We start from the raw sequence: 23,154 nt of genomic DNA, 5'->3' as shown, positions 1-23,154 counted from the left end.
ATCAAACTTAGTGTTTGATTATTAAACATCATAGCTTTATTTTGTAATTTAGTTTGAGAATCTGTATTACAAAGTGCATGAAAGCGTTACTCTTGCTGAATTTTGTGGTAAACATGAGGTTCATAAAGTCTTTATGTCCGTAAAACATTTAATTAATGAAAGTCAAACATGGATAAAAACAATTTACTCTGATTTACAGACTCCCTTCATCTGGAAACAGCTGCTTAATGTTCTTCTTAAAAACACAGCTTGATTCTTTCGGTATTAACAAGCTATTATTGTGAGTTATATCCCTCTTTCAGTGCATAAATTCACTTAAAGTGAATGTAGAGAAGTTTATAAAATGCAAGCTTAATGTTGTTGTAACATATGTTGCAAGGTTTTTAACAGTGACAGTTTTGATGAAAGACATTTCTGCTTTGCTCTCATAAATAAAGCTTTCTTCTTGCTTGCCCTGCTTTTTAATGTCTTAAGAATCTGTGTCCTGAATGCCTCAATAAACTGTAACAAGATTATAGGAGGAGCATAATAGATCCCGGTTTGTATTTTCAGCCTTAAATTCATTTATTCTTAAGAGAAGTCAAACAGATGTGTCTAATTCTGAAATATCTTTGAGCTAGCAAATTGTCAAGAGCAGAAAAAGAATCCTACTTCTTGAATCTTAGTTATAACCAAGAAATTTACTGAACAGCTAGTCTTGTTATTTGTACTCCACTTTCTTTGGCTTTTTATTTGATGGCGACAGAATCAGCTGGGTTTGGTTTGATTTTATCCATCAAATTGTTTTGACTGTTTTTTTCAGGCAAAATTCAAGCAAACATTGTAATAGCTTGAATCATTGTTTCATGCCTTTTTTTCCCCCAAGAGAAAAAAATGCATGCAACCTCTCCAAGATAAAACACATTTTATGTTTTTTTCTTTAAATAAAAATCCTATTTGTAGCTACGATAGGTTAGAATTGTTAAGCTTCCACGTATGGTCCAATCTTGAATTGTGCTTGCCTAGCAACATATAAAACATCATCAACTAAAACCAACATTCTGTCTCCATATGGTGGCCTGAGAGCATCACAACTCCAGGATGCAAAGAGGCTGCTTAGACTGTGAAAGCAAGAAACAGCACGTGTCCTTGGAAATTGTTTTCTCTGCATCTGTCTTATGTTTATTTTACTTTCCTGAGCATCTCATGAAAAGATGAGCTGTGAGCCAAGTAATGGACTAACTGAAAGCATGTAGGGTATCTTCAAAGACTTATCCTTTTCTGAAAAGAATTTGTTTTTCTTTTCTTCTCCTATTTCAGCACAGCAGTAGCCAAGATGGGCTTAATAAGTTTACATGCAGTAAGCATTATGCCAAAGTTCTCTTTTTATGATTTGTTGCAGGGGTGGGGCCTTGTTTTATCATTTAAGGTGGTATTTGTCATAATATATAGAGCTGAAGAAAGTAAAATAGAAAGAAATGTTCTGTAACAAGTAATGTGAGAAAAATGTTCTTTATAGACAATTAATCAACAGTGACTTACAAGACAGCAGTTTGATTTTTAAATTCAGCATCTTAAATGACTATTAATGTTCTCTTTTTCATGAGGACAAAAGTGTTCTAAGCAAATGTTTTGTTTTCTTTTTAACGTAACAGTTCCGTTGCTTTAATATGTTTATTGGTGTATTATTTAATACCATTTCTAGGTCGACCGCCAATCCCAGTTTATTCAGGGCTACCGAGTAATGTATCGCCAAACGTCTGGCCTACCTTCTCCAGCTGTATGGCAGAATTTGGAAGTCAAAGTCCCAACTGAGCGCAGTGCTGTCCTCGTCAGCTTGAAAAAGGGAGTCACTTACGAAATTAAAGTTCGACCTTATTTCAATGAATTCCAAGGAATGGACAGTGAATCAAAGTCTGCTCGTACCACAGAGGAAGGTTAGTAAAATGGTCAGAAAAGCAATAAGCTTCCATACCTAGCACTGGAGGTGAAATCAAGAATGATCATTTTGGTTATTGTGTGTGTGTGTATGTTTGGCTTTATTTCTTCCACATGATTTCTGTTTGTTAGATATAGGGTTGGCATTAGAATTCAACATAATATTCAGTTTTGTGCTGTAAGTAGGTATTCCAGGAGAAAGCACTGGGCCAGTCCTATATTCTGGCTGATACGTCCTTCTAATGTGCAGATGGCTTTGGGTCTTCCAAAAAAGTGTGCACAGCAGCCGTTCTTTTGTAACCAGTCTTGCTGCAATAAAAGACTTTGGCCTGCACTTTGAAAATGAAAGTAATAAATGAAACCTTTTGCAGATGATTTTTTTGATAGTAAGCATATCTTTCTGAATGGGTAATAATGTAGATGAACAGTTTGGGAAATGGGGACTAGTGAAGGACAGATATTTAACTAGTCTGAAGGAACTCCAGTCTCAAAGGCATGCCACTTTATTGTTTCTGTTAGCACAACGTTAATGAAACTGCCCTAGTTAGTCCTTCAGAAAGTTTCCTTAAGTATTTTTCAAGCCTATGTGAACCATGCAGGATGCATAGTAAACAGTTTACTGAAATGCAGAAGCATTTATAACTATAGCATGTAGTGTGGTATAAAGTTTTGCTAAGGCATAGTTACTCCAGGACTGCTTTTTTGTTGAAAAGTAAAGGGAGTGAGGTGAGATATAAGTAATTTTTATCTTTTTCTCTTAGAAGTGTACAAGAAACCTATCTTTCTACCTATCTAATGCAACCTTTGCCTAGAGAAGCTCTCCTGTAAAAGTAGAATGATGATCATAACAATGATGGTTCATTTTTCTCTCTGTTTTATTGATGCTTTTCAAAGCAAGGGAAAGAAATACTGATGAAGTTTCAAAATGCTGTTATGGTTTCGATGGGTTTTGAGTGCACTCTTTCCTTCCTATTGAAGATGCATCTTAATCATTTACAGTAGTCTCCCAAGGTTTAATTTAGTGCTGATTGCCAAGTACTTTTTAATTCTAGAACAGACTCACTTATTACTCACTTTTCTCTTTGATTTGTTATGATTATTGCCCAACAAGTAAGTAATCCTGAGAAAAACTTGGTTGTAGTCCTTGCTTTATAGATGAGGAAATTCAGTGTCCTGCAACATGTAGAAGAGTGTGTAGGAAGGGATTGTTCAAGTTTTAGAATTTGGAACTTCATGGTTCCCATTTCTTTGTTCAGACTATAAAGCCTAAATCAGTCAGTAAAGACACTCTGAACGAAGCTTTCCAAAAAAAAAAAAAAAAAAAAAAAAAAAAAAAGCTTTATACAGATTAATTTGCTTTTCTAGAGTTAAAATGTAGAATTTCCCCCCCCCCCCACTATTGTCCAATTTAAATTGATTTTTGTTGTTTATTTAGTTCATCTAACAGTCTCCCGCTAAAGGTAAATTAAGAACTACTGAAAAAGAGAGAAGATTTTGTACCTCCTGTCTATTTCTATAAAATACTTGAGGAATGACATTTTCTTTTATAAACCTCATCTCCCAGCAGAGCCTGTCAGGTAATTTCCTACTTTAAAGGCCACTTTGTTCATGTGAAATAACTTTCCATGTAGTGAAGATTTAAAAAACTTTTCTTGCCTACAGATATGTATAATTCACAGCCTAAGATCTGCTTTGTAGATTAATATAACCTTCAAGGAGTCTGTTTACAAGTGTCTCTCTCAAAAAAACATCAGCCTATAACACATAGTATTATCACCAGACAAATGTCAGCCCCTGTAAATAATTCTTCCTCTTGCTTGGGTGATAAAGTTAAGCACTTCCATGAGAAAATTAAGACATTCAGTAGAGGCAGTTCTCAGATATTTCCTTTAATTCCTCACCTTATCTTTGTAATTATATTGGTGTTCATCTATTTAAAAAATAGCATCAACTAAATGTTTAATGACAGTGGTTTGCTTCTCATCCGATGAAGAAAGATGGCAGTCTATTTAAAGGTATCCCACTTGCTGTGTCGCCTGTGATTCCATTTCGAAAATGAGCTTTTTTAGACTTGACTTTTAAAAAATGTCAGGTATACTATTTTTAGAAAATAATTTGAAAGAGTGATACGCGTATTGGAAGTTTTTTGTGACATCAAAACTAATAGTCCTGGTAAAGGCAAAGTACGACCAAGAGGTAGTGGCAGCTTTCTGCTGGATTGAATTTTACATGCAATGTTACTTCTGAGGCCTACCTCCAAAAATCAATTTTGCTGCAGTTAGACTTTTCCTCTAGATCAGACATTTGTCACAGTTCAGTATCCATCCATCTCCTGCCTCTTTGGCCTTGTGAAGGTAACAAATGGAATTCTGTTTGGCTGCGTCTGGAAAAGATGAGCAGCGATTTGGGTTCTTTCATATCTGTAAGAAGAAGCTGAGCACTGGAATAATTGACCTGTCAAGAAGCAGGCAAGGTGTTCTCCACAAGCCAGCAGCAAGGGAAATGAGAAAACGGTTTTAAAAATGTTATTTTTCAATGTGGTCTATTTAATAACTGCAGCAGTGTCAGACAAGTGGCTTAATTTATATCATGGTGCCAGCTTACAGAGTGATATTATCAGAGGAAGCAGAACTGTTATATACATGTATGTGCATACATATATGAAAAGAAGCTAAATAAAGTATTTTTTAATATAATTTTCACTATTTCTTTCACATTTGCTCTAAAGATAGATGATTTCTTTTTCAATTACATCCACTGCTTTAAGTCTTTTTTGGAATAACTTTGTGGAGTAGTATTTGTTCTGCATATTGTTTGTCACCACAAAAATACGACCATCAGTAATGGAAGTCTCCTTAGTTTTTATCAGCTGCTGCCTGTCAATTCCTTCCTGCTTTAGTGCAGCTCTTAAAATGATACTTTCAGCTGCATTCATCAGCTGCAATTTTAATTTTACTTCAAACTTACCATATATCCTCTAAAAAAAAATAGACAGACACTGGTAGAATATTAACTAGAATATTCATGCAGTTTAAATGCAAAGATAAATGAATACGTAAGTTTTCCTTAGAGTTAGAGTACAGTGTTCATTTTACATTTCTTTAGCATTTACTCTCCTCTCTCTCTGTGTATGTGTATATAAGAAATTATATTTCTGAATGCCCGTTGTGTTTGAGGATGAAAGTAAATGCATCTCGGCAAGTTGTTCCACTGTACTTAAAAATGTATTATACAGTGTTAAGCTTTGCCATTTTAATGATTATTATTTTCATATAAAATGTTGTTTTAATTAATATTGCACACATACATTTATTCATGGTTTTGTTGTTATTGAATAACTTGAAGACTTTTAAAATGCTATTTTTTTTTACTGTGTGGCAAATTATTTCACTTGCCATAAAATACACAATGCAAGTATTAACTTCACCAGTTTTATGCTTTGCATGATTGCAAGTAGCCCAAGGCTACCTTTCCGTGCTTCACTTGAGCAGGCTAAGAGTCAAATTGTCCACAATACAGCTCTGTTCCTCCCCTCTACTACGCTGTTTCTCTGCATCATTCAAGGTCACAAGGACTCTACCTAGCACTATTTGCTTTGCAGCTGAACCAGGATCTGAAAATGTAGTTGTCAAAACGTGCAGCCTCACAGGACAGTCCTATATGTGTCATTTTTCCTCTGAGTATTTTTTTCTGATGTAACCTTGCATGGTCCCTTTTCCCCAGCTCTGTTACCCTAGTTTGGAGTTGTATGATTCCTGCGACAGCCTACTCCCACTCTTCAGGGTTATCAGGGTAAGGATTTGAGCTCAGTTCCTTGAGCCTGTGCCAAGTCAAGCACTGAGGAGCATCTGAAGTGGGAACATAGCCAGTCTCAAAGAGGCCACAGGGAAAAATAAGGAAATTTGGATTGGCTCAGGAAACTCGAATATTCCTGATATCTGTGGCTGTTTTTAGTTGTGTTAAACCTGCCAGACTTTAATACAAAGATGACAGTGGTTCTTTGCTTTTCCAAGAAGCGTGGTCCAGGTATGTTCACGTAGTCAGGAATAACTGTTAAAGGTAAGACTAGAGTCCTCTTGCCATAGAGCTTAGCGGTGAAGGAGTAGTCTCTGGATAGGAATATTCTGGAGCAGGGGACTGGAGTCAGGGAGCCATGACACATGATGTAGGATGCCTAAAACCAGAGGACTATCTAGATTTGATATTGGGGCAGGGAGGAGTGATAAATAGTTTAGGTTCTGGTACAAAGCCTACTATCATTCTTCAAAATAAGCCTCCAAATTTCATATTAAATGTTTTAAGGTCATATTAAAGGCAATAACAAATTTGTGGAAGAAAATTCCTTAAGGAGTTATTAAACACAAAGACATCACCCTGGAACAGAAAGTCTCTGAGCAACAGGCTTTTGTGAATTGGAATTTTGTGTCCTGGAGAGGTATCGCTATATGCTCACTTTATTAGTCCACACTTTCCTAGTCTCTTTCTATTAGTTTTGTGGCAGACTGGATAGATAGACTGGGATAGATGGACTACCATGGATCCTAGGACTAGTTCAGTGCAGCTGTTATCAATACTATTTTTTCCCCGGAGACTAGACCTTAGCATAATACGCTCGGCTTTGGTGACTTAGCTTGCCACTGCAGTGGAGTTTCCACACTTGCCTAGAAGTAAGGGAGGGGAGGGGGGCTGCAAGTGGCTGAGGAAGGGACGTATGCCACAGCCCTCTGCCGTGGCAGCTATAGCTATGATGGGAGAGCCCCCGCGTGGAGATGCAGCAGATGCTCACAGAGGGGACTTGACCGTAGCGGAGCTGCTGTGCCACTTCCCAAACAACATGTCCTGAGCCAACAAAAGCACCCTGCTGCTGATGTAGCTGCAAGAGGGGCTTTGCCAGCACAGCTCTGATCACTAACAGCTATGATTTTTTTTTCCACACTTCTAGCCAACGTAGCAGGGCTGGCAAGCAATTGTCTTGTAGATACGGCCTTGATATGCAGTGACCAGCCAAACAGCTGTGAATGGTTGAACTGAACAGGACTCTGAAGAGAAAACAATTTGCCTAGGGAAAAGAGGACACAAATATATATCTGACCTAACTTAGCACCTCCCCTATTCACTGGCATTTGATGTAAAGCCCTGAGCGCTTTAACCCTTTTCTACCTAGGCGTTGCAAGGCTTTACGTTCAAACCTGTTAAGTTAATGTCTTCCTGGAGAACAAATAGGAAACCAAAAAAGATCCTTAAATGGAAGACCATGTGGGGAAAGAAGAATCAAAACACTTTTCAGGCCAGGTGAAGCACTCTTACGTTATGACTTAGTTGATATATCCACAGCTACCCATGCATATTATGGAAAAGAAACGCAAGTGTGAAAATAATTGCAATTCAAACTTAAGAAGTGCTAAATATAAATAAATTAGAAGTGATTTGTATTGATTCTCCATTGCCACAAATTCCACATTGTCATTCAGCACTGTGCTTCTCTTCAGAAAGGCATTTTTCAAAATTGTCAGTGCCTAACAAAATGTACATACCTAGGCCTGCTGGGAGTGCGAACTTGGTATACTGTCTGCTTGCTCTTACACTATTTCAGCAAAATTCGTGCTCTAGCAAATGGATTAATATCTTGCTTCTGTTTGTTCTCTCTCCTTGGTGTAGCTCCAAGTGCCCCTCCTCAGTCTGTTACTGTCCTGACAGTTGGAAATCACAACAGCACAAGCATCAGCATCTCCTGGGATCCTCCCCCTCCAGATCACCAAAATGGAGTCATCCAGGAGTATAAGGTAGAAACGATGAGTAATGGGAGGGTTGTGTGTTTAAGGAAACAGCCTGCTTGAGTTACAGAACAATAGCGGTGTTTATGGATTTAGATTCTGACAGCATTTACAGCCGCCCATATAATTATATGGAGAAAGAGGACTAACAGCTTATGGATTTTTATTTTTTTTTAAGCAGTACTACTGTTATATTAAAAGTAAAAATATCATGAGCTAGATCTGGAACAGACCTGTAGTTGCCAGCTAGTTTACAGTGCTTCTCTTTCTTGCTTTTCCCTGCTGTGGAACAAGAAGAAGCAGTTTTTTTGTTAAGGGCTTCTGCACTCTCAAGACAGGTGGTGAAGTCCCTGTCTTAGAGTGCCTTCAATCCAACAGAAAAGCTGCCAGGAAAGACACCTTTTCTTTCCCCTGCAAAAATGCTAATCCTAACACTTCAAGGTCAAAGTCAAGGACTGTGGCTCTGGAAGAATACAAGACTTCTTCCAAGTACTATCTCTGTCAAGATTCACAACTTAAAGTGCTAGGTTGTTTGTGGTTGAACACCACTACTCTAACCAGAGCCTGTTATACGAGAGTTGCCCGTATTGATTGTATTTTCTACTTTGTTGCTATGATGGCACAAAGTATCCACTCCTTTCCACTGATTTAAGTATCATCTTAAATTTTGTTGTAGTCTGTAATTGCCCACTAAGCTCACTTTTGCACAAGCGTATTTTCACAACTTGGAAAAAGTGCAGTGTGTTATTGGGGTGGAGGACTATGGAGAAAATGATGGGGCAAGGTTCAGCATTGTCAGAGGATTGTGGCAATGAAACACACTGTTAAATAATTTTGCTGTGGCTGGCTTGTATACCTAGTGCGAAATTTTTAATTGAAATAAAGCAGGGTAGCTTTCTCGACAGTCCCACAAAGGGTGCAAGTGGTGGATGCAGCTTATTTCACACAAAAAGATGTAATTTTTTTCCCTGCTGTATCTTGAGGGAACACGGCATCAAGAAGGGAGAAAGTGCTTGACTTTTAAATCAACTAATGGTTCAACCTCTTCCAGTTTATCGCTTGGTCAGAGGCATGCAGTAAATGCTTGCAATATTTATGTTTAGTATAGCACTTCTTTTGTTTTGCTTTTAGTCAATATCAAGATTTATTAATGCCAGTATTTTATTGATCTCATTTACATATCAATTAATAATTATCTTTTGGCTTAATTAATCTTGATACTGACTCCAGTATAAGTCAATATTAACCATCAAGGTCTTATAGACAAATAAGTAAAGCACACTCCTAAACTACAAAATGTGTAGAAATGAAACAAAGTGGGCTGATGGTTAATAAAAGCCATGTTCCAGGTGAGTGCTCAGACCTCTAGGCTGTTTATAAAAACAGCTGGAGTCACTACCTATTACATCCCCTCTGTGTTAGATTAGGTGCCTGCCTGATTAGTGAGCTGGCTACAGTGAATACAGTGCAAAGAGTCTCGTAGTTCCTGGAGTATAAAATAACCTCTGAGGTTTCACAGTTCGTTTTCTAACAAACTGAATGTAGATCTGTTGATTCCACTTTCGACATCAGAGTGCCTGTAAATTCATTTATGAATTAAATGCCTTTAATTAGGGGCATCTCATAGCTGCTGTAATCTAAGATCAGGACAGACAAGGAGTGAAAGAATGAATGCAATGGTTTCTCACTCTAATGTGTTCTGGCCTGCGCATAAAATCTACTTGAGCTTAGGAGAACAAGGGTTTCTTTTGCCCTCCAAATCTTCCTCAGTGTTTCACAGAAAAAAGATAAGGTGTGATAAAACATGGAGAAGGGTCAAAAATAAGGATAAAGACAGCATTGGTGTTGCTTAGACACATCGGTTGCTGGGAGTGGTTCCACTACTTCTGCTTTCTTCTGCTATTATGATTAAAGATATTGCAATATCTTTATGCATTTATTTTCTTAATGGTTGTAAATGCTTTCTTTAATAATACAGAAGCAGTATATGCAGATAACATTAACTGAAGAAGAATCTCTAAAAGGTCTTAGTTTTGAAACTTCCTGGGAAAAGTGTTTCAACATGTACTTGTATTATTTGGTGTCCTTTTGCTATTCAGTGGGAAATTAAGAATGAAAAAAATGTGGGGTTTTTTTAGGAAAGGTTTGGTGATAATCATATTACTGAATAAGATTTCAGTTAATGTGTAATGCCTCTTTTTCACTTGGATGATTCTGGTCTCCGCTTCTAAGAAGTGTAACCACAGAATTTGTACTCCATGGAGAGTCCAGAGGGGTATTTGCAAGCAGTCTTTACAGCTGGCTTCATCCTATGCTAATGTGGGATAGCTTGCTGAGCTAAATAATCCCAATTCCAGCTACTCCTGGACAGTAACATTGTTTGGAAGTCCAAAATAAGAGATTGTCCTACATTACCTTGATATGTCATATCTATGTGTGATTGTTTATGAGTATGAAGAATTTCATATTTTTTAACATGTCAACTTTTATCCCAGATCTGGTGCCTAGGTAATGAGACTCGATTTCATATCAACAAAACAGTAGATGCAGCCATTCGGTCTGTAGTAATAGGTGGCCTATATCCAGGTATTCAGTACCGCGTGGAAGTTGCTGCAAGCACCAGTGCAGGTGTGGGAGTAAAAAGTGAGCCACAACCCATAATAATCGGTAAGTGATTGTCCGTTCTGTTGTTTTGGTTTGCCTGTTTGGACTTTAAGAAACGCTTTCATAAACCACTTCTGGAAGCATAAAAATCCATGGAGGAAAAGATGAGATTGGAATAGAGCTACTTAGTTAGCTTTTAATGTCCCACTGCGTGCTGATGTCGTGTCTTCTTGTTGTGCAGAGTTCTCGCAGCCAATGGAGGGAAATACGTTCCCAAGTCATATGAGAACATATAGATTATCTAGTGAAACTGGTTTTTTTTTTTTTTTTTTTTTTAAATGAATTTACCACTTCTGCAGGTTGACAGATTTATAGAACTAACAGCTTAAGCTCCCTTTTCCTCCTGTTCAGATGACTGTAATATTACCTTACTTGTAACATTGGTGCCTAAGGCACTATTTACAGTTGGTTTTCTGAACATTTCAAGTCAGTGTTTCTCAGGTATCCCAAGCAGACGAGCTTCCTCTGTCAAAGAATGAGTGGCCTCTAGTCCAAATAGAGAGCAAAGGTAGTGTTATCATCCCTGCCTTTGAAATGACTCTTTCTTAGCAGTGGTTTCCACGCTGAATTACTTTCCTGACCCGAGGGACACACAGATTCTGTTTCCTCTGAAATTCTTCTCAAGTATAAAATACAAAGGCAGGAACAATATGGGAAGGGTAAGAATAGGAGAAGTAACCATATTTAGCAAAACTCAATTGAGCTGTGCAGAGCAGCACCTCTTTTGAGTGCGTAATACGGGATTTTTGTTGCTTTTGACTGTATGATCTAATTACTTAAAACGGGTTTTTGTTTCCTTGTGCGTCTTTTGTTGTTACTAAAGATTTTCTTTCTAGAAAATGTTTTCAGCACAATGTCCCGCACATGTTCTATTCTATTATGTGTAGACCTTTAGAAAAGGCCATCCCCTAAGCATTGCTTAAATGTTTAATGATATTCAGGTTCCCTAAGGATCAAAACAGAAATTGGGATACATCAGCTTTGAATACCTTGTCACTGGAGAAGGAAATATTAGAGAGGAGGTGAAGGTAGCACTGGTTTTAGAAAAAGGCAGCCACAGAAACGCCAAAGAGGGGAAAAAAGTTTTCTAGAACTGAAAGCAAGAAATTGATTTTTGAAAATGCAAGAAACATATCATCTAATAGGCCTGAATTTTGGACCTCTGCGTAAATAATTGATGTTGTGAGACTAGTCTGTCACTGCATTTGCTTTGAGCAGGGCTTTTTTATTTCACTAGGGAGTCCATCTGGCTAGGCACTAAATACATTGGGCTTGTTCCTGCAAAACACTTAAGTGTGTTGCATTTTAAGCACGTGAATAGCCTTGTGTCACTTAACATGTTGTGAGTTAAACTTGCACTAAAGTGCTTCGCTGGATGATTCCCAGAATGCTCAGCCCCACGTCTGGGTACAGCCCTTCATGCTGACTTTTTCCTTACAAAAATTATTAGTATAATCAAATCAAGAGTTGAACGTGGAGAGATCTGTATTGTTGCAAGGAGGAGGAAAGGGATATTAGGATGCAAATAAAGTATGAAAAAAAGAAAAAAAAATTTTGGCATTTAGAGACTTAATTTTACATTGTTAAACATACAGTGGTATTTATTTATTCTTAAATGATCCCAGAATGTCTGCTTCAACAAGTCTGTCTGGTGGCATCTTTGCACATTTAAGAGTCCTTTGCATGAAAAGTAAAGGAGAGTCTTTTCTGTTTGTGTTGTGTTTCTGTTCTCATTTCTTTTTTCCCTTTTGGGAGCCCAAAGCTGGATGTGGTTATTACTTGTATGGTCTGTATCTCCATTTTCTTTCGGTCCCATTTTTCTAATGCTTATGAATTGCTAGAAGTTATTTCTCAGACTATAAATTTGCTTGATAAAGGTAACAGTGTTTAAGTGATACCATTTCTGGAAAATTTGAGTTGGTACCACTTGATGTTTGACTGAGAATCAAGAACATTAATTAAGAAAATGATTTTTTTTTACATAAATTAAAAAAAAAAAACCAACAAAACTACATGGATTAAAAATGAGCTCATGAATAAACCTCAAAACATCATCGTGAATGGGAAAACATTGAATGATTATATTATAATGGAGTCCCATGTGGCCAGGTGCTTAGCTATACTATTTAACAACTTGCAAGCAGAATGAACAACTGCAGAAATGCTGAATTCTTGAGAGGGCAGGTCAGTGATGCAGAAGAGTTAAGCCATGTTGCTGAACAGTACGACTTTCATTGTCATGAAATACAGAGTCCAGTGTATAAAAAGAAAGATGTTATTCTTAAATATATTCTTAAATATATTTTCTTCTAAGAAGTCGTTTTTTTCTGAAAATAACTCATTTTCATGGTGGATATTCAATTATTGACTTCTCAGACCAATTCTAGAGAACAGGCCCATAACAATCCAGAACGTAAAACCAGGATAATATGGAGCAGTAGGAAGTATATTATTTCTTTAGTTAGAAATTGTGTCACTGTTATAGGAATCCTGTTAGAATACTTCAAGAAGGATGTTGAAAAATTTTATGGAAGAGTCAAACAGAATCAAAAATAAAATTTTTATGATCTCTATTGATATGGTAAAAATTTTCACTTGGAAAATCAGAAATAAAATTGGAGATAACAGAAATGTTGGTTAATGGTATAGCTATTATTTCTCTTCATCAGTTGGCCTGTTCACTCTTACATTCCATCATTGGCATAATAATATGAGGAACAGCTGCAAACTTTCACAGTAATAGGTACAATTGAATCTGATGTGTCTAATTAATTTTTGGTCCAACAAATTAGTTTTGTTCTTCATTACTCTCCAATGGGAGGAAGACATTATATTTCATTATGTTTTTGTCTTCAGGAACAATGGAGCGTTACAGGTCGCACACTTCCCTTGTCTATGTTCTAATTAGTTGAACTGACAGCATTGTTACAGAAACACCTGCAGTATATGAAATAGTACACTAGTACCTTGGAGTACATATTTATTACTTCTGCTTAAATATTATATAAAGAAATATAAAATTAATGCCGTTTGTTTCCCCAAACCCCAACGATTATATTAATTTTATCAAACGTCAGTGGGTAACATTCTTCTGTATCCATTTATTTTTCAGTCACTGAATTCACAAAGCATATGTTATTTTGACATTTAAATGAATTATTACTTTTGCAGTTGTAATTACTAGGCACTGAAGGGTTGAGCAAACAGCCAGACTGCCAACTTTAGAAGGTAATTTGGTGACAGATTGCACCTTCCCCTAGAAGAGAGGGAGATGATAAAGCCCACTGAAAGCTCTCCTCGGGCTCTCTGCAGTTTGCTCTCACATTCGCCATTCTTGAAAGACTGGTTTCTGATCTTAGAGAAGAAAACGGGATCTTCAGACTTTTTGGAGGCTTCAGCAGGAAGCAGTTGTTCTTTTCTTGAGTTCGGGAGCGTCCACTCCCAAAGCCAGTGTCTCCAAAGTGGTTTCCTGCCCTCTCTTCTCCATGGCAGCCCAGCTCCGAAGCAGGCATTACCTGTTTCCTCACCATCTCACTGCTTTTACCTCTCCTCCAAAGGGCACAGAAATGAGCTGAAAGTTAATGGGAATTAGAGCAACATCAGCTCCCATGCTGATGTCTACTAGCAAATCAAAATGCCTGGAAAAGCATGCTGTAGAGTGCCTCTTTCTATTAGTTTTACTCTCAGCGCTTCCTCTTTCAGCACTGGGGTGCACCTATGGATTGGTTCCATGGCAAAAAAAAAAGGGGAAAATCCGATAAAGGAGCCACTGTGGCCTCCCTGCTTTTCCTTGTCATAGGTGCTCGCTGAGTTTTAATTCGCACTTACTGCATCAGGACTGGAAACTACGGGGCCTTTGGCAGTGGCAAGACAAAATAGGAAAGTGTGGGAAAGGACAGCTGCAGCTATCAAGCGCTGATGCTAGTAAAGCTTACCAGCACGGCCAGTATGGACTAGTACACGATACCAGTACCGGTGTACTGCTTTTTGATACATTAGCAGGCGTAGTCTGTCAGCATCCTTTTGTGGGACCTATTTTGTTTGCAGGAAGCCTGTTTTGTTTCTTGCACACAACTAGTGAAAGCAAGCCAAGCTCCAGCATGGTTTCAACAGTCTGTTTGCAAAAGCAGACGGTCATCATTACTAAATATTGACATGGTGCTGAAAGAGAGAAAGCTTAATAAAATCACCGAGATCATTAACAGTGTGATAGCAATGTAATGCAGTGCATCGCATTTCTTCCTGAGCAGCTCCAGTCCAGCTCTGAACACAACTTAAGGCCTGAAGCTGCCTCTTGGCTGGGGCAGCGCCGGGGCAGAGCCAGCCCCTGCGGCAGGGGCGCAGGCTGGGGCAGGGAAGACGCGCTCAGCCCGACCGGCCCTCTAGCATGCGTCCTCAGTCGCAACTCGACGGGTGAAAACTCTGGGTCTCCTGCAAAGAGGTGTCTGTGGAAATAAAACTGGAAGTGTCAGGCATCTTACATCTGCTTTAGCCACAGCATTGTTTGCTTCAGGCTGAAGCCAGCGTGCTGACACGGCAGCTGTTCACTTGAAAGAACCGCGCGGTGAATTTAACCATTGTCGAATTACAGAAGAGGAATATGTACATTTTCACAGCAAGGCATAATGCTACAATACTTTTAATAATTTCCTCTGAATGACCGTTTCAATGTTTTATTGCCATATTCTACTACCTTTACGTGTGTACGATAGACTCTCATAATCGAGAATCATAGTATTTGCATCTTTTTTTTTTGTCTCAGTAGAGTAGCTACTCTTGCAGCTCAAAATCTTTCTTCAGCATGCATACAGCCATCTGATAATATTGCATAAACATTTCAAGGATAGAGCTATATAAATGCTTTTACTGAAATGATGGGTAATTCTTTCACCAATTTCAAAACTGCAGATGTGGGCAGTTTATATCAAATATACATATAATCAATATTAATTTTTTTGGAGAAAAATATGTTACGCATTTCCTGATTTTAAAACTAAACATTTTTGACAAGGGAAGATTTGAAGTAGAAAAGTGCTGGCCCTAGAACTATATGCTTTAGCATTTCCTGAATTTCCATACACATTTTTTATGACCATTTGTTTTCAAGTGAGACACCAAAATTTTCCTTTTAGAAAAGTTGCCTTTTAGAGAAAGAGAGAGAAAAATCCAATGGGAGCATCTATTGAAATTTACAGTTTTCTAATGTAATATACACAATTTAAGGTCCTATATAGTAATTTTTGATGCATGTGACTTTAATTGGTATTCCACATCATAATTATTTCTTACAGGTTGATGTTAAGAATTTTTCATGCCTATTCTAGGTGAAAAAAATAGCATCTGTTGCTGTGATTGTTTAGAGTTTGCAGTTAACTACACGATTTTTCTGCTTTGTGTCAAAGTTGGTGCACTTAGGATTTGTGTGGATTGTTTTCCTTATGAAATAATTGCTGGAAAATGCATCTTTGCCCCAGTTGAAAATACATATTTTTTATTTTTTTATTTTAAATTTGGAAACTCTAGCATACAGGAAAAAAAAAGAGTTAAGAAATTTTGGCATGCTGACAACAATGAGAGAAGGAATTGTCTTTTGATGTTATAGCATATTTTGTATTTAGATTTCTCATTTGAAAAAGGCTATTTATTGATTACTTGATTTATTTTTTTGATTGGTTTCCTATGATCCATTTTCTCATCATATTCTGTCTATAATTATGTAAAAGCAAACCAACAAACATGTATATTCTTAACAAAATGGCTCTGGACTGTCATCTGTTAGATTACTTGGGAGAGTCCTATGGAACTATCTTTCAAATATATGTTTGCAAAATCACAGTGGATTATGGATTTACTTTCTAAAAGCATTGGTTTTCAGGTGTGTTTTGGTACTCTTTTAAGTAAGGAGTACCAATAAAAGCTCTCCTACTGTGGATAATTCTTTTGAGGTGCATTACTGAGTTTTTTAATATTCGTTTGCAGTACTTGCTTCCTCTTTGTATTACAGAATGCATAATAACAACTTTCTGTCAAATTTCTTTTGTGCAGGAGGTCGTAATGAAGTTGTCATCACTGAAAATAACAACAGCATAACTGAGCAAATCACTGATGTTGTCAAACAGCCTGCCTTTATAGCTGGCATCGGTGGTGCATGTTGGGTAATTCTGATGGGTTTCAGCATCTGGCTGTACTGGCGCAGAAAGAAGAGGAAGGGGCTCAGCAATTATGCTGGTAAGAACAGTAACTGTTTATTACCATCTCATCAAGTTCTATCATGAAAAGAACAGGTGCTGTTAAACCTACTTAAAAAACATGTTGAACTTACAGCAAAGGTGGCCTGGGTGAATTTTGTATGCTTGTTTTAAATGTATGCTGTGAAAATGCTAGTGTATGAGAAGCTTTAAATGCATTGCTCAGTACCACATTTCATCATTATCATAAGACAGTCTTTATTTTTACATGTCCAGCGCATCTAGCATAAAAAAAAGTACAAAGAGGATTAACTGTACCTCTTGCTCCTTGCTCAGAAGGCACTCTGTTAGCAGTCTGGCTCCATTTACGTGCTCATATGTGAATTAGACTAGACCCTTACAAGGAAGGTTAGAAAGCGTATTTGGTCTTCTCCTTCTTCATTCCCATGCATTTGCATGTCTTTGAAGCCATGTGCGTGGGAAATTAATGGAGGTACTTAATCAGCGACTCCTTAGCGATAACTTGTGGAGAAGAGGGTGATGTATTAGACAGAGAAGTGTGGTCAAAATTTACCTATGGCAGAAGCCATAAAAAGTTTGGTCTTGGAGGTAGAACACCTTCGAACACCCTCACAGTGTGATCCCTCTTGCACCAAATGTGTTGCTCTAGATACAAATTACTTTTTGAAAATGACATTTGCAAAAATACATTGCCCAAATGAAAATATTTTCTTCCTCCCCCCCCAACCTGTTTGTTTTGTGTATTATTCCGTGCTTCAGGATTCTTACGGATTTTTAGGAAGTCAGGTGAATTACCATAAAATGAGTCACTTTGAAGCCTAATTTAACACAAAAAAGCGCTGTTCTTCAAATATTGGAGTAGGTTCTCTTATAGTGCTTATTATGTAATACATTTAAAAAGAGAAAACATTTCCTTTTTGAGCAAGATTTGCACAGTTGAGGACACAGCATATTTAATGTTGACATTATGTCACACTACAGTTACACTAGTGCTCTTCTGTTTACAAGTTATCACATGCAAACCTGAGGACACAGGTTTCCTAAGCGGCTGAGCATCTTTAACTACCTGCCAAAACCCAGCATTCATTCCCTGCTCCCAGACAGACAGTCCTACGCCTTCTCACCTTGGCATTAGCCATCATCAGACTCCTCAGTGCCCTGACTGGGCTCACTAAACCAGAAGAAAACTATTCCATGTCATTTTTCACTCCTTCCTGCTGGCTTAGTTTTCCACTGGTTTAGAGAAAGGAAGCAGCCCAAGAAGAAATCAGACGGGCACCACAGCCAGCACAGTGGAAGCAGAGGGAGCAGAGACCCTTTTGGTGGCTCTTGGATGGACCTGGTTTCTGTGGAACCTCACCTCGCGTCACCACGTGGCCTGTATCAGTCATAGGTTATGCTTTTTGCCGAGGTGTTTTTTCCTTTCCTTTAACAGCAATGACCTTTACTCTCTGAGAGGTGGGGTGGTGTTAATTGAAAAATTAATATGTATCACACACACTTACAGATGTGTTTATATGAAATATCAGTCTAGATCCCAAGATTTTTCATATCAAGAGACAGCTGTACTGTTGCTCCTCTTACGAAACAGTCCTATACATAAACTTTGGACACAAACTAAGACTACTCTTTTTTAAAAAAGCAGAATTATTAGCCCTGTTTGTGAGTTGGCGTGTTGGGGGGTGGGGGAGAGATTGGGAGCAAAGTCTTTTATAACTGCAAATGCATAGCTGTAAATAATTATAACACTCATTATAAACAGTGTGTCTCCTGCAACTCATTCCTTCTCATGATGTTTACTGCATCTAAGTGTGATGTGAATGTTGCATCATGACACAGAATTCCCATTATCAGAATTATTAAATAGTGTATGCTTTCAGCAAGGAAAGTTCATTACAGATCATGCTTCAAAAATCATTCTAATGTTTACAATTTGGAGAACAGCATGTCCACACAAAAAGTCTTGAAACGTGACTGTAAGAATTCACTACTCACCTTTCCAACCATCATTTCTCATTGGCTGCTGGCTGGTTAGTGCTTTAAGCTCAACTGTTATGTCCTGCTTATGATATTCAACCACAAATGAGTAAATTCCAGAGGAAACTCGTGCCCTGCAATTAGCGCTTGTTATCGGGGTGTGTAACTCACAATGTGTTTGCTTTCTTGTTTTGCAGTTCAGTCCTTCACCTTCACCCCTGCAGGTACTGTCCATTAGTCTGTCTCTTACCTCACCAACACATCATTGCAAACATTACCTATTTAAGTGTTTATCAGCATTTGAGGTATGCAGAATTAAAAGCAACTACAAGGAGAAACACTTCTGCTACCTATCTGTGATAAAAATGTAGCATTTGTTCTCATAGTGATTCCAGGGGAACATAAAATCTACCACCATTAATGTCTCTGTCATTATAATTCTGCATACTTCTTACTCATCTAACTCCTTGAAATAATGCAGTTTTGAAAGTAATTTGCAGGACAAGATGCTTGAACTAACTTAACATAAACAAGCATTAGTCACATATAACTGATTTTTTATTTTAAAGCTCAAAAATGTTTCTCAAGCATTTTTGATTTCTCAAGGTTTAATTTCTCAAACATTTTTGAAGATCTAACTGGAGAAATGGAACTTACTCCCACTTTAGCTGTCAGTTGTGTATACTTTGACCTTATCGTGAGGTGTTCAAATCTGCAAGCGATCTAGTGATCAACCTATGCACGCACTGCCTTTGCAGTGTGTTTGAAATTGAAGCATTTGCTTTTCTTCCACCTAACCAATTCAAAGCTGATATCCTACTTTTCATATCTTTAATAAACATAGCATATGGTAGACCATTATCGTAAGCGTGATTAAAGATATGTGAAGAATAAACAAAGTGTGGCTGAGACAGCAGGTTGCAAACAGCTTAGTCAACATATGGATAGCCAGGAAAAATAGAGTGTACAATTAATAGTAATAATTAATACACATAATTAGCTTCTGCTCTCATACCTAAGCTTGAGTTCAAAAACTCAAAAATAATTATATCTCAGTGTTACAGTGTAAAAGGCTGATAAATCTTAGCATTTTCCAGCAGAAGTCCGTAAGGTTTTTTGCACGTATCTTGGCCCCTCAGTTGCAGTTACCAAAGCTGTGTCTTCTTCTGTCCCCTCTGCCATCCACGTGATAGAGGCCGGTCTTCCTACTGCACTGCCAAACTGGTCCTCATGCTCAGCGAGCTGCTTTCTCAGTCTTGCTTATCTTCAGCCAGAGCTTGAGTGTTTGGCTTAGCAGGAAAGAGCAGATGACTCTCGAGGCAGATGAGTGAAGGTGGTGGTGTCTGTCCCAGGGGCCTGTGACATTGCGAGAGAAAAGCGTCCCTGTGGAGAAGCTCTGGGGGCTCAGGAATTGCTCCTTTGGCTTCCAGGCATGTTTGTTCAAGTTAGCGTTAAGTTGTGGCGCAACACATCCCACCCTGAATGCTTTACTTGCTTTTCTTTGTGACACAACATTGGATTTTTTTCCAAAATGAAAGAGTACATCTTTGCATGATGATGCCACTGTCAGCTGTCTGTAACTGTGGTAAGTTTTCTCCGTTGTCTTTGTAGCATACGTCGGCATGACACAGGGTTGTGCTGGAGCCACAGGGACTGTGCACGATTCAGTGCAGTTCATCCACACGTGCTGGGCAACTAGGATATGTCAGAGGCACTGATAACAATTTGCTTTTTTAAAAATAGTTTTGACATCTCATACATAGCCCTGCTGCTTGGTCTCTAATCGTTTCTGAAGGCACCAAGACCCTAAGTCATCCAGCAGTCAAGTCCAAAACAGTCATTAACTTAAAGAAAATTATGGCAGCACATAGTCCATAGTTTTTATCTTTATATCCAGGTTTCCCTAAAAACCATCTTTATTTCTCTAATATTTGAATTTACCATTGGTAAAATCATTTAGACAAACCTATCTATGTTTGTGGAGGTTTTATGACACAACTATATGTTGTTCCCTTCAAAGTTATGATTCATAAACAGTTTGGTTTCAAATCTAAATATGTAGACACTGGAATGTAGCTTTCAGAATGTCATCAGACACAGCTGTCAAGAAAGTTTTACTAAAGATTGATTTATCCTAATATACTCAGATTTTAGAAGGTGCACACTTTTTGGTCAGACATCTGCTTTAAACTCTTCCTTCAGAAAGCTGCAGAATGTGCAGATTTGACTGTGTAATAGAGAGAATTGAAAGTATCAGTGGAACATTCATATTCTTACTCTATTTCAGACACAACCCCCCTATTTTTTTCAGTTATTTCTGATGTAAATGTTTTTGGGGTTGGGGTTTTTTTCCCAGTTTTATTAGCATATGTGTAGAACTTTAAACACTAAAAATAGCTGTTCAAAAGTCTGGATTCTGCAGTTACATAATTACTTGCTAAAAATGTTCTTTGGAGTCATTTTCAGATTATGGGCCATTCACTGGGACTATTCATTATTTGTATTCTGTTATTAGTCTCCTAAGAGGTATAATTTCTGCATATGACTAAACTACTGTAACATTTTGTGTAGGAGAAGAGCAAACAGCAAATATCATGCTATTGGTAAAGATTTGTACCAGAGAAGAATAATTGACTGGATTAAATTCATCAAGCTTTCTGTCTTTGTGAACATTTTCATAAGCACTGATCAACTGCTCAGAAGGTCACAAATAAAATGTGACACTGAAAATCATAGCTAAATCTTTTTACTTATTTTCAGTTGAACTGGCTCTGGTAGTTACTGAGCCACAATTCTGTACATCACTATTCTTCCATTTCTCTTTCCCCCATCGTGACTCACCAGGCATTGATTCTGGGTAATACCAGTACTAAAAACCATATGGGTTTTGACTATGTTTGTTAGATTACTACTGGTAAGTAGTAGTGTCATCATCTGTAGCTGCACAAGAAGCGTACATTTTTGGGACTATGACAGACTATCAGCAAAACCAAATCTGGCAGAGAGACTACATACAAATGTTACTCCTTTTCAGTGATCTGTTCTGTGATATAACGAATGGGTTGGCCTTACTTTTGCGAGTTTCTGCAAAAGCTTAAGTACTGCTGCCCTGATTTTTTCTATTTTTACAGTTACCCTTTACTCAGATTTCTTGGCTATAAACACACACTGTGGGTTTCTATGTAATACAAGCAGAGATAGATGGCACAGAAGAGATATCTGACCACTTCTTCTGTAACAGATGAATTATTTCGTTCCAGCATTACAATGACAGAACTGACTTTGTTTATTTTGTACTGGAAGTTGTAACTCTCTTTTCACATTTTGGGATAAGAACTTATAGAACAAAGGCTCAGAATCCATTTGTAGAAATAAGAGAAATTTCATTTATCTGCTTATCTTTCCCATGCCCTCAAACTCATTGTTGTGCCAGTACCCACTCGCTTGAATACTCAGGTGTTTTCAAGTGTCTAGGCCATTAGTCATGCGAAGAAAGTAAATATGTATTTTCGCTTATGAGTAGGTAAGCTTATTTAGTGACTAGTGCTCCTTGGGATTAAAGATTTCATGAAACTGAGTAAACAAAAACAAATTAAAAATAGACAGAGAATTATGGAATGCTACACATTTTATGCACAACTCCTGAAAGTGTTAAGTGAGGATAAATTATTTGACAGAATCATCCAAAGGTAGACATAAGATTTGATGGAATTTTTATATGCTGATTATCTGTTCTGAGTTAATGCTTATTAAAAGAGGATTAATCTACATTCATATTTGAGGAACAGCTTATCAGAAAAAGGAATGAGACTTGGCTGGCAACATTAAAGTTTTCATTTGCAGTAGGAAAATGTGGCCTACTAGAGATAGGCATACGGAAAGCTTTCTAAAGCTTTTTAAAGCTTTCTTGCCTCAGAATGTCAACTTACTATACATTCATATTTTTCCAATTCTAGCAAGCATGAAGATTAAGTTTAACCTTGTCAGATAATATTAATAAATGGTATGGGTACCTCCTTATATATTTAATAAAAAGCATGTGAAAAGCTCCTTAACGTATGCTGTTCTTCGTACAAATATATACAATATAATTTCCTTAAATATTTATGCATTTAAAATGCACTTTGGATTATATTTCTGCATTTTTACAGTCATTGAAGTATAAGCTGGTGGGGATTCCTTCAAAATCTCTGTATGCAGAGGTTATTTTTTCATCTTCGTTTGAAAACCAATCTCATCCCTGCAGGTCTTCAGCCTTTCTAAGAACATATATCAGATGCAAAGAGTGCTGAAAGAGCTTTTTTGCTTCCTCGGTGATAAAAAGCAAGGGAGATGGGTGGGTCAGTGATAGGGACATCCTTCCCTTCCTCCTCTTACATTGCCCCTTGAAATTGCTCTGCTTCTTTTTAAAGTGGAGACAGGATGAATAAAGCCAGCTGTCTGTGTGTTTTATTTTTACAGTGACATTTACAAGCCTGCATTGCATTAAGTATGCTCCTATTCAGGCGTTTAGACTTGTTTCGTAATTGCAGAAATAAAACTGCAGGCAAAAATGCTGACAAAACGTACGGCAGGAATGATAAACACAGTGCTTGTGTTGGCAGCCTGACCAT

General features: G+C 37.7%; 1 protein-coding gene across 18 annotated transcripts in view; it reads left to right on the top strand.

Annotated features, from left to right (window-relative positions):
- Positions 1-23,154, top strand: part of ROBO2 (roundabout guidance receptor 2) — a 479,926-nt gene that overhangs the window by 401,990 nt on the left and 54,782 nt on the right. For 10 of the 18 annotated variants that reach the window (XM_075769670.1, XM_075769605.1, XM_075769623.1 and 7 more), the window contains exons 14-17: positions 1,685-1,916; positions 7,576-7,700; positions 10,187-10,358; positions 16,401-16,583. In XM_075769670.1, coding sequence (XP_075625785.1) covers positions 1,685-1,916; positions 7,576-7,700; positions 10,187-10,358; positions 16,401-16,583 — 712 coding nt within the window. Of the gene's footprint in view, positions 1-1,684; positions 1,917-7,575; positions 7,701-10,186; positions 10,359-16,400; positions 16,584-18,738; positions 18,766-23,154 lie in introns of all 18 variants that reach the window. The other 8 variants (XM_075769597.1, XM_075769558.1, XM_075769582.1 and 5 more) reach the window with 1 other exon arrangement.

This window comes from Balearica regulorum, chromosome 1, assembly GCF_011004875.1.
Source record: "Balearica regulorum gibbericeps isolate bBalReg1 chromosome 1, bBalReg1.pri, whole genome shotgun sequence".
Lineage (NCBI taxonomy): Eukaryota > Metazoa > Chordata > Aves > Gruiformes > Gruidae > Balearica > Balearica regulorum.
Note: the sequence above shows the minus strand (reverse complement) of the source record. Positions and strands in the feature narration are given on the sequence as shown.